We start from the raw sequence: 14,871 nt of genomic DNA on the forward strand, positions 1-14,871 counted from the left end.
TCTTTTTCTCTGTGAAATATACCCAAAACATTTCAGGGTTGACTGTGCCCAAATTCAGTTTTTATCATTGGACCAGGTAAGTTTTTACCTGAAACACTTGTCTTCCCCATTTTGTCTTCCCCATTGTTTCTTCACTGAAGATCTTCAGGAAGTTTTAAGTTAAAAAGTTTTTCTTTTTCAAGCCTGTTATTCTGTGGTCCTGACATTTCTTTTTCTTTCTTGAGACCTAGATGAGCTAGGAGTTATTCCGTCAGTGGTTTTATGGAGTCTGAATTATGTAGTACGGCAAGAACAAATTCCTATTTATACTTGATTTTCATCTCTCATATATAAAGACCACATTAACCTTTCTTTTTGCTGCAGTCTGTGGGGCTAGTCAGATTATTCTCGTACTCTTTCTATGCTACTTTCCATGACAGTCTCCCATACTTGCTAGATGTTTAGTTTCCCAGTATTCTGTTTCATGCAATGGGTTCTGGAGTTGTTCTCACTGAACTTTAGGTTACAGTAAGCTTTAGGTTACAGTAATTTGTCCACTTGGGGGTTTTGGAATTCAGAAGTTGTGTAATCTGCCAACTGACCATAGTATGTTTTAATTCATATTGAGACATCATGAAAGTAAAATATTAACTCTGGAGCAAAAACTAATTCATAAGGTAAAGCACACACATCAGCCTTTTTTTTTCTTTGTAGGTCTTCTACATTAAGCTTTGACATATGTCAGAGAGTTAACTTTTAATCCATCTTGATGTGCTTTTTTAATGCCATGTAATTTATGCTGCTGTTTAATTAAGTTACCATAGGTTACAAAATCAGAAACCCTGAAAACAATCCAACGATGTTAAATCAAAACAATCTAGATAATATACAGGACCCATAATCTTTACATGTGTATGAAGAGTTTGCAAAATGTCATTTGGCTAACCAGTCATTACCCCCAGGTTATTTTTTATGCAAATACTAAAATCAGGTAGGCCATTTGCCAGTTGTAAGGAATTTCCTCCATTTCTAAGCTGTTGTTACCTATAGATTAGTATTTTTTTCAGTTCTTCTAATACGAGTTTGGACTGGGAAAAAAAGCCAGAAATGGATTTATGGTGGGAAGGAGGAGTTTTCAGAAGCAAACTTCACTAGGTAAGATGATACAAATAAATGTGCGAGCAGCGTGTACATAATAGATCTGCTTATGCTTCACTACATGAGACTTTACTGACAGCACCAAGACAGTCCAGTTCCTGTGTGAAGGAGGTGTGGTTGAAACTAAAATCTGTCAAAGCACAAAGGAGATATCAAGTACTTTGAAGAGTTTTAAGTTCCGAGTTCTTGACTGAGGACATATATCTCATTTAGCCACTCCAGTATGCAGTCTATGAGCACTTTTTTCACTGGCACGAAGCTCTTGTACTGCAGTATCTCTAAGTCAGTCTTTTCTCTCTGTTTCCAAGATTCCCATTTCTTCCTAGTATTCAGTGACCTTCCCTCACTTCTGTATTACAGCAATGAGTTGCTGAAAGTGGTACAGCCAGCAATTCTTAGCTAGCTCTACATAGTTGTGAACATACGTCTTTTTAACCCTAGCATAGCAGAATACTGTTTTTCAGCACTATTATCACTGAAAGAAGCTGAGGAGGATGACTGGCATACTTGTTAAACGGCAGTGTGTCACTTGCACTGTTAAAAAATACATAGATGCTAGATAATTCTCCAGCATTCATTACTGATATGTATCAGAACAATATGGAAATAAAATGGGGACAAGGAGAAAATTGAATTACCAAAAGAATCATCCCTTAAAGTTTTCATCTCCAGCTCATCTTTTCCTGGAAATGCTATTGTTTTCTGTAGCAATTTATCAGAGCTCAGTTTTGCAGCATTGAGCTTCCAATAGACAGAAATGTAAAAATGTTGGGTAGTTTCATACCTGGAAAAAAGCAACAGAATATTCTTTGCTTTTTAGAAAAATCACTGTAGTTTAGAATTAGAAAAATGGAAAATATTTTTTTTAGATAATTGCAGTTTCAAAAAGGATGATATGAGTAGTGACCCACAATATGGAATGTTACTCAGACAAGCCTGATAGCTTTCATTAATGAAATATATCTCTGAGAACTTCATGTAGGTTTAGCCTTTACTGCTTTTTTACTATATGGAAATCTGTTAATAAGTAAGTGTTAATAATTTAGTAGAAGCATAATCACGTTTCATGTGTTTGGCAAAGAGAAAACAGAGAGAATTATTTCTATCATCTGAAGAAATAGAAAGCAAGCTCCTGGAAAGCTTTATGCTGGAAACACTGTGTTTAATAAAAGCTGAAAACTGAAACAAAGTAAACGTACATTGCTTACATTTTTACTCTGGACTCTGAATGAGGTAGCATTACAAGTGCCTTTGAAGGATACCATGGAAATACAAACTAATCTGGAGGGTGATGGGCAGTTCTAAATGGCGTTTAAATTTAGCTAAACATTGCATAATGCATACCAGACACATGGCATTATATATATGCGTTGTTGCTGCAGAATGCTAGATAGATGTTTAAGCTCTTCAGTCCTCAGTACTCCTTCTTCAAGTCACTTTTCAGACAGAAGTAGATAGAAATCTGATTGTAGTATTGCTGAAAGGGGGAGACTGCTTGTAAGAAACCCCTGACTGCTCAGAATCTTCATGAGTATAGCTAAGATGATGTAGTGAAAGGAAAAGGGAGAATGGCTTTAAACTGACAGAGGGGGGATTTAGATTAGACCTTAGGAAGAAATTCTTTACTGTGAGAGTGGTGAGGCACTGGCACAGGTTGCCCAGAGGAGCTGAATGTTCCATCCCTGGCAGTGTTCAAGGCCAGGCTGGATGGGGCTTTAAGCAGCCTGGTCTAGTGGAAGGTGTCCGTGCCCATGGCAGGGGGGTTAGAACTGGGTGATATTCAGTGATTCTGTGATATGTGTATGTTTACCTACCCAATCAAACACAGACAAGAAAGGTTATCGATATTGGAATTGGTTGTCCCCCAGGCTAGAAAGTTCAGGCTTCTTTCAAAATCAGACCTCCCCTTATGAGTCTGAATAAAATTTCTAACAGCAAAGTTACTCAGCCATTGGTCCTCCAGCCCTTGTTCTTTGGCAACAGAGATTGGTAGATACAGGAACACGACATGCTGTCACCAGGTACCAAAATTCTGCATAAGCTTATAGCTGTGGGTTCCTCTTTAATGTAAGTACAGTTTGATTTCTGCCATATCTCAAGATGCAACTTTATTTTGTCCCTGTCTTGATTGCATTTACCACCCTTGTGGACTCATTACCTAGGTAGTAGATTGTTCCTCTAAATATAAATTTGTTTCGGTTTAAATACTTTCATTTTATATTGGTTTGAAAGCTTTCAAGCACCTGTTTGAGACATCACATGGAACATTAATGGTAGGATGATATTTTTGAGTAAATACACAGATAAAAACACATGGCAGTTCAAAAGTTAGTGATGTGTATTATGTATTATAGTTGCTGAGATTGAATTTTTACAAAGGCCTGCCTCTTCACAGCTCTCCCTTTCAAATTCATTAGCTTTCTTTATAAACTATTCAAAACTAACATATTTTTCTCCAGTCTTTGATAATAGCATTCTAATAGTGTGGGGATCTGTGCAAGGCAAAATGAAACAACTACAAACAAAATACAGTGCCAAGCAGCACTGTCAGCAGGTAATTTGGAAAACATGCAGACAAATCAAGTGTGGAAGTCAGAATTAAAAACAAAACAAAACAAAATGCAGAAAAATTATTTGAGTCTGACACTTATAAAGTAAGTGTTCAGGAAGTGAAAGAGATTTCTGAACATGCAGTTTCAAATTGAAATAATGTACATATAGATGAAGTTATCAGTAAAACATCCAAAAACCATAATAGAAAATAATGCAGCTAATGCCTGTGTTCACAGGTGAAGCACAGTGCTCATGTTCTTTTCACACTTGCCGTATGTTGTCGGTCATTCTTGCTGAGGAAACCATCAGAGACGCGTCTCAGCGCAGCCACGTACACACTTCTCTTTTACTGGTCAAAGGCCTGCTCAGATGTGCCTTACCCTCCTGGGCCTATTTAATTCCTTGTGCTGTGTCATCTCTTGGGACAGTGCAGCACTGAGGCTCTGCTCAAGTGTGTCATTGAGACATTCCTTGACAACATTTGTGTCTGAACAGTTCCTCTCTTTCTGGTCTGCTGGAACTCCTGACTCTGCTTACAAAAGGGGCAGAATAGCAGGAAGTTTGAGCTGAAAAAAATAGGTGTGATTTAAGGTGGTGAAGGAAAGCAGTGCTCATTTACCCTCTGTTTCATTGGCTTCTTCCTACAGTGATGTACTTTGCACAGTTTCACTAGCTTATTTACTTATGTCACCATTTAATTCCTTGACTAATTGTTACTGTATGTTTGAACAGGATGCATGATTTGCTTCTTGGATATAATGATGCAGACGTTCACAGGCATCAATAAAGAACTGTACTATCCTGGCAGAATGTTTTCCTGATGCTGGTCATTTAATATATTAGCTTTTAAAATGTCTATTGTAGTGGGGCAATAGTATTTGACTATTTTTATATGGGGATAGTCTGGTTGTTCTGTCATCACAAAAGGATGATCAGTGTCTAGTCTATGTGGAGACTACATTATTATCTCACAAAACACTGTCCCAGTGCTAGGATTGCTTCATTAAGTTTATGCTACATAGACATAATTATTCAGGAGCTAAGAATAGCTCATCTAATTGAAAATAATGATTATAGAGAAAGAGCGGGTTTGATTACTGTTACTAAGCAAGCACATACTGTACAGTCATTCATGAACTGCACAGAACACATATGGGGTAATACGGTGTGTTTGTTTTCATTAACAGCTTCTTTCCTCCACCCCAAGTTGAAGGTGTTACTGCTTATTTGCTGTTTTGGGTGGTTTTTTTTTCAGGGACCTGTGAGAAGGCAGCATGAGCAGATACTTACCCAGTAAATTATGACAAGCTAAGCTTTGAAATAACATTCAACATTTATCCCCACACACATTTTAGGGAGGATGTAACTTAAATAAATCTTCTCCAGGCACCACAGATGAAACTGTCTATGTGGGGGTTTTTTATGTCTGTGTTTATACTAGTACCCTTCGGGATTAAACATCCTTTTAGAAATGCAAAGTCTGCTGTACTGTTAATCTTCTGGTGCTCATTCTGATTAATGCTAACATTTAATTTTTGCTTCATCTGAACCACGTAGAACTCTTCTGTATTCCTTGAAAATAACACTGATTTTTTACAGCAAAGTTGTTGAAAGTTTTCATTTATTTGATTGCTGTTGGTTAGTATCGTGAGACACATGGGCTCGAGGTTGCTGCTGCTGTTGTGCTCTTACCCATTTTTCTTCTTACTTAAATGTCAGTTTTCTGCTAGAATGTTATGACAAAATTCCTGATATCATGAAATTCAATATTTCTGGTTTAGAAAAGCTAATATCTCTGGAAGCTGGAAAAATCTCTGCCAGTTTGCCATGCTTAGCTTCCCCTCCATTCTGATGAACCAGTTTAGAGCTCTAGGCTATGTGCTAATGCTGTGGAAGCACAGAGAGATCCCTGCCATCAGGAATTTTTAAACAGATGACTGTTTAAAAAAGGAAGTTGGGAGGGAAGATGGGACAAACTGTGATGCAATCCTGCAGTCACACAACTATCAATTTGCACAGTCTGGAATCAGAGGCACTTGCACAAGCTGTTCTTAAGATGTTTTAAGAACTAGTAGAAGGATAAAAGTGGAAGCAAAGAGCAGATTACTTTACAAAAGTATTCAAACTGTTGTCTTGACTTCAGAAAAGTTGCCTTTTCAGATGGCTTTGGATTTGAAATTCAGTGAGTTAACAAGCATTTAAAACTGTTAATTTTCTATTTATACAAATGCCTATTGAAGCATCAATTACATTTTCCATCCTATTCCTTTCCAACATGGTCTGACTGTGGGAAGATTTCTCTTATTTTTTAGGCCAACATACCTCAGGTTTGCCCTTCAAAAAATTTTAGATGGCACCCAGGAATGAGCATTAACTTTGACATGCTGAAAATGCTGTGGAAATGCATCCTACTGTCCTCTTGACCATTGTGTATTGTGGTTTCACAGATCCCTCTTTAGAAGTCAGTGTAGTGGCCCAGTCTAACCTTCTGTACACTTCTATGCACATTCTGGTAACGTGTATTAAAATTATAATCCCAGGTTTTGGTCACGTACTATTTACTTCTATCTAGAAATCTTAATTATAAGCTTGGGCTGTAAATTTTGTACCTGCAATTAAATTTGATACAAGGATGAGCAGGACTGAAGGACTGAGAGGAATAATGTGTTGATTCCAAAATACTTTAACTGATTTGCAGTTACTTACAGCAAGTGAGCATAAGAGTGCACTATCTCGTATAATGTGTGGTAGCTGAGGACAATAATCCTTTGCTTGCATGTTATTGATGCAACTCATAAAAGACTTCTCTGCATCTAAACTGTTTTCTGCTCTGTACAGAACTGCACATGCAAGAGCTAAAGCTGACGCTGCAGATCAGGCTGCTCAGGCTGCTCACCAGGAATGTGATATTGCAAGAGCAGTTGCCAGAGAACTTTCACCAAATTTCTACCAACCAGGTAATTGTAGATTGGGGTTTTTTGTGTCTGGTTTGTTTTTTGTTTTGTTTTGTTTTGTTTAATTTTATTGCAGCGAAAAGGTTCTGTGTTAAGTTAAAAAGTTGACTTCAGTTTGAATGTTTCATTTGTACAGAAACAATAGTCTTGTGTAAGTCATGAAGACTACACTGCTAAAGGAGAATTTGTTTTCACTTTTTAATCATTTGATGACTGTTGCTTTGTGTAAGAACAGTTGAGTGTCAAAAAGACAGTATCAAGCATGCAGCTTTGCCTCAAGTTAATGGCTTCGTCAGGTCAGTGCCAAAGACAAACTTCAGAGAACATAAATCAACAGAAACCTGAGTTATTTCTATAATGTGTGTATTAAGGGGAAGATCCTTAGCTTTTTTACTGTCCAAGCGAATTCTTGATAGTCTTGGTTGGGTAAGGCCTGAATTCTAGAGAATGCTGTATCATTACACATACTTAATATATGAGGGAATCTTTCCGTGTTCTGCCTGTGGTGCTCTATGGAACATTAGTCTCATACTCAAGAGATCATAGAATTAAGCCTGTGTCACCTGTGCCATCACTGCAGCCCATTTTCACCTGCCACATGGTTCGGAAAGTTGCTATAGAAAGAAGCAAAGTGGGTTTTGCTTTGTTTTTCTGGTGTCTTTTCATGAGGTTAATATTTTTGTGTAATATTTTTGTGTACTGCAGTGCTCCTTAGCTTAAAGTTGGATAGATAAAATGGAGTTCTGTTTGCCAATTTAACGTCTTTATAAGTCTGTCCTTTAACCTGTCAAATCTGTTGAGTCATATCTCACTACTACTTTTTAAGGACTTGCCTGCAGTTGTATGCTAATACAGATTATAGCTTTGACATTCATTTTCACTCACTGTCACCTTCTGCACATCCTTGTTTGAGACACAGACCTGTTTATTCTTAAATGTACCCATATGGTGGATGCACACTAATATCATGACCTGCAAAATGGAACAGCGTTCCTCAACATTTTCTAGCAATTCACAATTTCCTTCAATTTTTAGCATAAATGACCACTGTATGTAAGTTCTTAGTAAATCGTTATTGTCAGCGTAAAGAATACTTGTTTTTATTTTATTTCTAAGTATTTGGTTGTAGAGAGCAATACGTGTTTAGGGGTTGGGGGGGCTCAAGCACTCTGTTTAGCACGTAAGGCGAGAGCTGGTCATCTCATGCAGGTTAGAATCTCCATTCCCCATATCAGTCTTGCACTCTTTCTTTGTATACATCCTGCTATAAATTCATCTGTCTTGAACATGGCTATTGAGACTGTAGGCAAAGCTCAGCAGAATTATTTCCAGTAGTAAAAGTTTACTAGATTTAAAATAATATCAATATGTACCTTTCACTGTTGGAAACTACCTCAATACAGCCTCTCCCATGGATTTACATTAGTGGCCTATACTCACTACTGATACCCGTCACCTTTTTTTATTTCATTCTTCCATCAACTGATGAACTCCAATTTTCATAGGATCAACTAGGTTGGAAATTACTTTTAAGGTGATTAAGTCCAACCTTTACACCATGACTGCCAAGTCCAACACTAAACCATGTCACTGAGACCCTCATCTACACGTGTTTTTAACACTTTCAGGGACGATGATTCCACCACTTCCCTGGGAAGCCTGTCCCAATGCCTGATCACTCTCTCAGTGAAGAAATTTTTCTAATACCCAGTCTAAACCTTCCTTGACCCAGGGTCATTATCACTTGTTACTTGTCCTCTCTCCTGTACTATCACTTGTTACTTGGGAAAAGAGACTAGCCACCTTTTCTTTCCATCCTCTTTTCAGGTAGTTGTAAAGAGAAATTTGTAGCAGTAGTTCATGTTATGAGTCATGAGTTAAGAAGTCATAAGCTTAGCTATGCGAAAAACAGGGACCCTGTCAAAGGAAAGCTTGATAGATAATAGAAGTAAGAGGGAATTAAGGCATTTGGAGTGAAAGCATTTCAAAGCTGCCAAACCTCTGAAATAAAGAAATGGCTAGAGTACTGGAGAGAAAACACAAATACCCGATGACATGAAATTTATACCAAGAAATCCCCCAGATCAAGAATTTGTTAGGTGGCTTTTTGTACTTCCTACCATAGGATGTGAAGCAGCATTGCGGACAGATTTGCTGAGATTTGGAAGGAGAAGATGTGGCATTCTTATTTTGCTCTCATTTAAAACTTCTATTCCAATTACAGAAGGGAAGTGTTTGTATCCCTTCCCCAAATGCATCTGTATGTGCGTACGTGTAACAGAACATTTCTCAAAGTTCACTTACTCTGTTCTTTGTGTGGAAATGTCTGCTGTGTCTATCAAAAGATAAGTACCTCTTTTGGAGCTGTCATGGTTTAAACCCAGTCAGGAAACTCGTTCACTCATTCCCCCCCCCCCACTCCCGGAGGGATGGAGAGGAGGATCAAAAGAATGCAACTCCCACAGGTTGAGATAAGAACAGTTTAGTAACTAAGGTATAACACAAATCACTACTGCTACCATCAATAATAATAACGATAAAGGAAATAACAAGGGAAGAGAATACAACACCTCATCACCAGCTGACCGATAACTTGCCCCCCCCCCCCCCCCCCAACCCAACCAAGCACCGACCGATACCTCCTCCAGCCCTGCAGCCTCCCAGCCCTTCCGGGGCACTCTCAGTTACATCCTGGGTATGACGTGCTGTGGTATGGAATACCTCTTTAACTAGCTTGGGTCAGATGTCCTGTCTCTGCTTCCTCCTGGCTTCCCCTCCTCCCTGACAGAGCATGAGGCTCACAAAGTCCTTGGCCAAACCAAAACATCATTGTTATCAGCTCTGCTCCCAGGCCGAAAGTCAAACCACTGCACTGCACCAGCTACCAAGAAGGAGAAAAATTACTGCTACTGCTGAACCCAGGAGTAGACAGGAGTCTAAATTTTAAATTACCTCAGTATTTTCATGATGTCAAAATAGAGCATATTTATACACATTTGAAAGAAAAATTATTTCTATTGCTTAAATAACTTTAAGATACCAAGATATTAACTGAATTTCAGTTATCCCAAATAAGCTTCAGCAAAGACCAGATTCATACATCATTGTGATCCTTTCAAATACTATCATGTCAAAGATGCTTTCCATTCTCAGTATTCCCAGTGCCCTTTCAGATACATTCTGAGTGGTACCAGTTAAACCCATAGACATACCTGTGCACATATTTCCTTACTTAAATTTTCTCAGGTGCCATGCTATGAGTCACTGGACAATGTTATAATTTGCTTTTGTCATTTATGGTAATAAAATACATAATTTTTCTTTAGGCATGTACCTTCACTCACACAAACAGTAGTAAATATCTGTTTCTCAGATAGCATTTTTCAATGTTTGAATGAAAACAAGGTAACCACTATTGCTTCCAAATAGTGACTTCTCAGGTTTCTTCTGTTGCTTGAACTTTTTATTTTTACAGTATCTTTATAATTTTCTGTTAGTGCTACTAAACTAATAAGTATTAATAAGTATTACTATTAATTAATATTAATAAATTATTAAGTATTAATAAGGTAATAATACGTATTGTCTTTCAGTCCCATAACTAGTTAAGAGAAAGCTTTCCATTGTGCTAAATCGTCTTGAAAAGAAGTTATTAGGGAAAATGTAATTTTTTTCTCATTGCTTGAATTGCTTAGTACAGTAAGCAAGCATGTTCTCAGCAGGGAATATATGTATGTATGCAGTATAAAATAATGTAGTATATCAACAAAAGTATATAAAAGTGTGTAGTGTATCAACAAGTCTCTTGAAAGAGAGGCCAAAGAAAAGGCGAAATACAAATACCTCTCTGTAAACAACAGTTAAGCATTTTTTTTATTTCTTCTGTCTTGGTGATCTCTGCATTACCTGTGGCCTAACTCCATTTAAGTATTTGGCAGTCTTTTGATAAAGATCTTAAATTTCAGATTCTTAAAAAGCAACCTTCTGGGCCATATAGCCTAGTATTACACACAGTTTATAAATACAGTGAATATTCATTACTCATTGTACCATGACAGTTTTTCCTTCCCAATTACTTTCTCTCACATTTCAATTTTATGTTCATTAAGACATTCATCAGAAGCTGCCAAGAGGTTCTAGCTTTGTAATGTACTTTAAAAGAGATTGAAAGGAGAACAAAGTGGTAGGAAGCAAAGTAGCATCCATTGAGTAAGAATAATAATGTCAGCCTGAATCATGAATGCTGGGGTACCATGGAAATCTTGAAATCTAGCTTTCCCAGTAATTGATTACATTATATATGCATATAAGGAAAGAAAGGATAATTGAAAAGGTCAGTGCCATGATGTAGGGACCGGCAAGGTTACAGGGAGCTGTTTTTCCCTAAGCTTGTTCATGCTAGTCTCTTGCTGCTGCTTTGGCTGTAGCAAAGATTTGGCTAGTGATTGGCAGATATGAAGATGGTATAACTTTGCAGAGCCCTACTCACAAGACTATACATTTTGTAGATTTAACAAACCTTGCAGTCTTTATAAAGACCATACTTCACTGGCCTTTTTATCATCAAATAAAATGAATTTTGAGAAATCCCAGCTTTGGCCTGTTTGTTTCCTTAAGGCATCACTAAATTTGCAGATATGTCAAAAAAGAGCACACCAGGACAGGAAACAAATGAAACATGAGTCATATCCTTATTCAAGGGAGTCATCCAGGGACAGTTTGAGATTGTCTTTGCTTAGAGAAAAGCAATAAATTCCATTTTGTGTCTTTGGTTAAAAACTAGAGAAGGGTAAATGACTAATGGGTGTGCTGTATCAAAGGCATAACAGAAAAGAAAAACATTTAGCACCCAGTAAAAAAGGGGGAATATTGTTCTAGTCTTGCACAAGGTTAATGGATCCTTCGGCTTGCCCATTCATTCTAAATTCCATGGGCCATCTCTAGGATATAGTGTTGTAAACACACTATCGGGAGATAAGATAAAGTATGAATTTGTGCAGACTGGACAGCTATGCCATAATTGTCTGTGTGCATATATATCCTGCAGCAAATGGATACTGCCCTTTCATTCAGTTTGGATGAATAACGTGATTAAATGAAAGTGGGGTAAAACTACTTTGCTGATGGGTAGGAGCAGTCTGGGCAGTTTACCATGGAGCAGTTAAGGTCTGGAAATTCAGATCTGAATTGTCTTATGGCAGATTATTTGTCAGGCCAGCCAGCTGCCAGATGAACATACATGGCTCACCAGAACAATTCAACCAGCTTTTGACCTCCTAAACAAGGCATGAGAGAAATCAAAAAGCAGTTTATCAGTTAACATTCTCTGAAGAGATGAGAAGGATTTCTTTAGGGGAAATATATGAGGAGAGAACAAAGATTTTCTAGTTAAAAGAATTAAGAATTTGTCAGGTTTTACCAATATTTTTTGCAATGGTTGGTTACCGTTACAGCATCAGTATTAACATGCTGTAAATACTTCAGTGTCGTGGTTTAAACCCAGTCAGGTAATTCGTTCGCTCACTTCCCCCCCTTTTTCTTGCCCTCCCCCTGCTCTCGGAGGGACGGAGAGGAGAATCGAAAAGAATGCAACTCCCACGGGTTGAGATAAGAACAGTTTAGTAACTAAGGTATAACACAAATCACTACTGCTACCACCAATGATAATAATGATAAAGGAAATAACAAGGGAAGAGAATACATCATCTCACCACCAGCCGACCGATAACTCGCCCCCCCCAGCCCGACCAAGCTCTGACCGATACCTCCTCCAACCCTGCAGTCCCCGGCCCTTCCGGCTAACTCCCAGTTACATCCTGGGCATGACGTGCTGTGGTATGGAATACCTCTTTGGTCAGTTTGGGTCAGGTGTCCTGTCTCTGCTTCCTCCCGGCTTCCCCTCCTCCCTGGCAGAGCATGAGGCTCACAAAGTCCTTGGCCAAACCTAAACATCACTATCAGCTCTGTTCCCAAGCTGAAAGTCAAAACACTGCACTGCACCAGCTACCAAGAAGGGGAAAAATGACTGCTACTGCTGAACCCAGGACATTATCCACCCCTTATTCCATACCATTCACGTCATGCTCAGATCCCCCATTTTCAATATACCATCACTCTTGGTGCACTCTTAACTTAGTGCATGGACCAGTCCCTATAAAGCTGCTGAGTCCATCTGGTCCATGACGTCAGGCTCCATCTCTTGTAACAGTCTTCCAGAGCAGGAGAGACTGTGTGCAGTGTTCACACTCGTGAATAACCTGGGCAATAGTGTCCATTGCTAAGTCCACCCCTCGATCATGAGTCCATCTCTGTGTTGCATCTCTGCTCTGATGGCCTGAAGTGCCATGGGCCCACCAGGCTCAAAATAATTCACTGTCCCCTTCAGCAGTTTCTGCAGCTTGTTGCTGGGGACTCCATACAGCTGCCTTCCATCTCCAATGCTTCCAAAGCACTGGAGGGGCCCAGTGGACTAGATACTTGCCCATACTGTCCCACACACCCTGCCACTCATGACTGTCCAGCCTTGGAGAAAACCTTTTGGTCCCCCTATATCCTTGTCTAACCCCAGACAAGACCCAAACCTGACTCTGCTTAACTTTTGAGATCAGACAAAATGGTTGTGGGTAGCACACATTCTGTGTGTGTGCCAACATGCTGATCCCCATCACAATCAGCAGGCAGGTCCCAAGGACACCCAAAGGCCATTCAAAACCTCCAGAACTCTCAAACGATGCTGCTGTACTTGTCACTGGGGCTGGTGTAGCTGCTGTACTTGTCACTGGGGCTGGTGTAGCTGCTGTGCTTGCCGGCTCTCCCACCGCCAGCTTCTCTTTTCCTGAGTCCAGCTCTTCCTCCTCTGCCTTGCTGGGAAATGCTGCGTGATCTCCTGCATCCTCCTGGGGCTCGGCGGGCGGCTTCCGGGAAATGCTCTCGGCCGTCGCGGGGCTCGGGTCGGCCGCGGGGCTCGGCTCCTCCGCGGGGCTCGGCTCCTCCGCCGCCTTCTCCCGCTGCTCGGCAGCCGCCTCCTTCTGCTCCTCGACCGCCCCGACCTCCTCCACCGGCAGCCGTCCCCTCGCGGCCTCCGGCTCCGTTTCCGCCGCCGCTTGCTCCCCGGGGCCGCTCTCCCGGGCCGGTTCGGCTGCCGCCGGCTCCCGGGGCCGCTCCCCCTCAGCTCCCCGCAGCCTCACGAAGATGGAGAGCAGGGTGAGGGCCAGGACGGTGAAGAGCAGCCGGACGGCCAGGTACAAGTCCACGGCCACGTCCGTCCCGCCCTGCTGCTGGAGCCCGTCCGTATTACAAGCCATTGCCATAAAGCACAGTGAGACAAGAACCTTAGCCCAAGCCCCATACTTGATAAACACTATCACAGCAAATACCGGCTCTACGTAAGTTACAACATTCTGAAGCTGTGAGATCAAGCAAAACAACTCTGAGACCCAATAAATCAGCATTGTGACGAGTGACTATTAATCCAGTCAGATCTGTCGTTATCTCAACCCTTCGTGCCCCACGTTGGGCGCCAAAAAGAACTGTCGTGGTTTAAACCCAGTCAGGTAATTCGTTCGCTCACTTCCCCCCCTTTTTCTTGCCCTCCCCCTGCTCTCGGAGGGACGGAGAGGAGAATCGAAAAGAATGCAACTCCCACGGGTTGAGATAAGAACAGTTTAGTAACTAAGGTATAACACAAATCACTACTGCTACCACCAATGATAATAATGATAAAGGAAATAACAAGGGAAGAGAATACATCATCTCACCACCAGCCGACCGATAACTCGCCCCCCCCAGCCCGACCAAGCTCTGACCGATACCTCCTCCAACCCTGCAGTCCCCGGCCCTTCCGGCTAACTCCCAGTTACATCCTGGGCATGACGTGCTGTGGTATGGAATACCTCTTTGGTCAGTTTGGGTCAGGTGTCCTGTCTCTGCTTCCTCCCGGCTTCCCCTCCTCCCTGGCAGAGCATGAGGCTCACAAAGTCCTTGGCCAAACCTAAACATCACTATCAGCTCTGTTCCCAAGCTGAAAGTCAAAACACTGCACTGCACCAGCTACCAAGAAGGGGAAAAATGACTGCTACTGCTGAACCCAGGACATTCAGAAATAAGCATTTTAAGTTTCTCATAAGGCAATTTCTAATGTTGTCTAATGCCTTGAAGAGCAACCGTGGTTTACATTCTGTTGACCAGTTGTGGATGTCCATAGCCTCAGAAGAAAACACATTCTTCC

General features: G+C 40.6%; 1 protein-coding gene across 4 annotated transcripts in view; it reads left to right on the plus strand.

Annotated features, from left to right (window-relative positions):
- The window catches only part of JPH1 (junctophilin 1), a 92,421-nt gene that overhangs the window by 47,236 nt on the left and 30,314 nt on the right, over window positions 1-14,871 (plus strand). For all 4 annotated transcript variants that reach the window (XM_062633168.1, XM_062633167.1, XM_062633169.1 and 1 more), the window contains exon 3: window positions 6,529-6,647. In XM_062633168.1, coding sequence (XP_062489152.1) covers window positions 6,529-6,647 — 119 coding nt within the window. The remainder of the gene's footprint in view (window positions 1-6,528; window positions 6,648-14,871) is intronic.

The sequence above is a fragment of the Pezoporus occidentalis genome, unplaced genomic scaffold (genome assembly GCF_034315485.1).
Source record: "Pezoporus occidentalis ecotype Australia unplaced genomic scaffold, CSIRO_AGI_Poc_V1 ctg4, whole genome shotgun sequence".
NCBI lineage: Eukaryota > Metazoa > Chordata > Aves > Psittaciformes > Psittacidae > Pezoporus > Pezoporus occidentalis.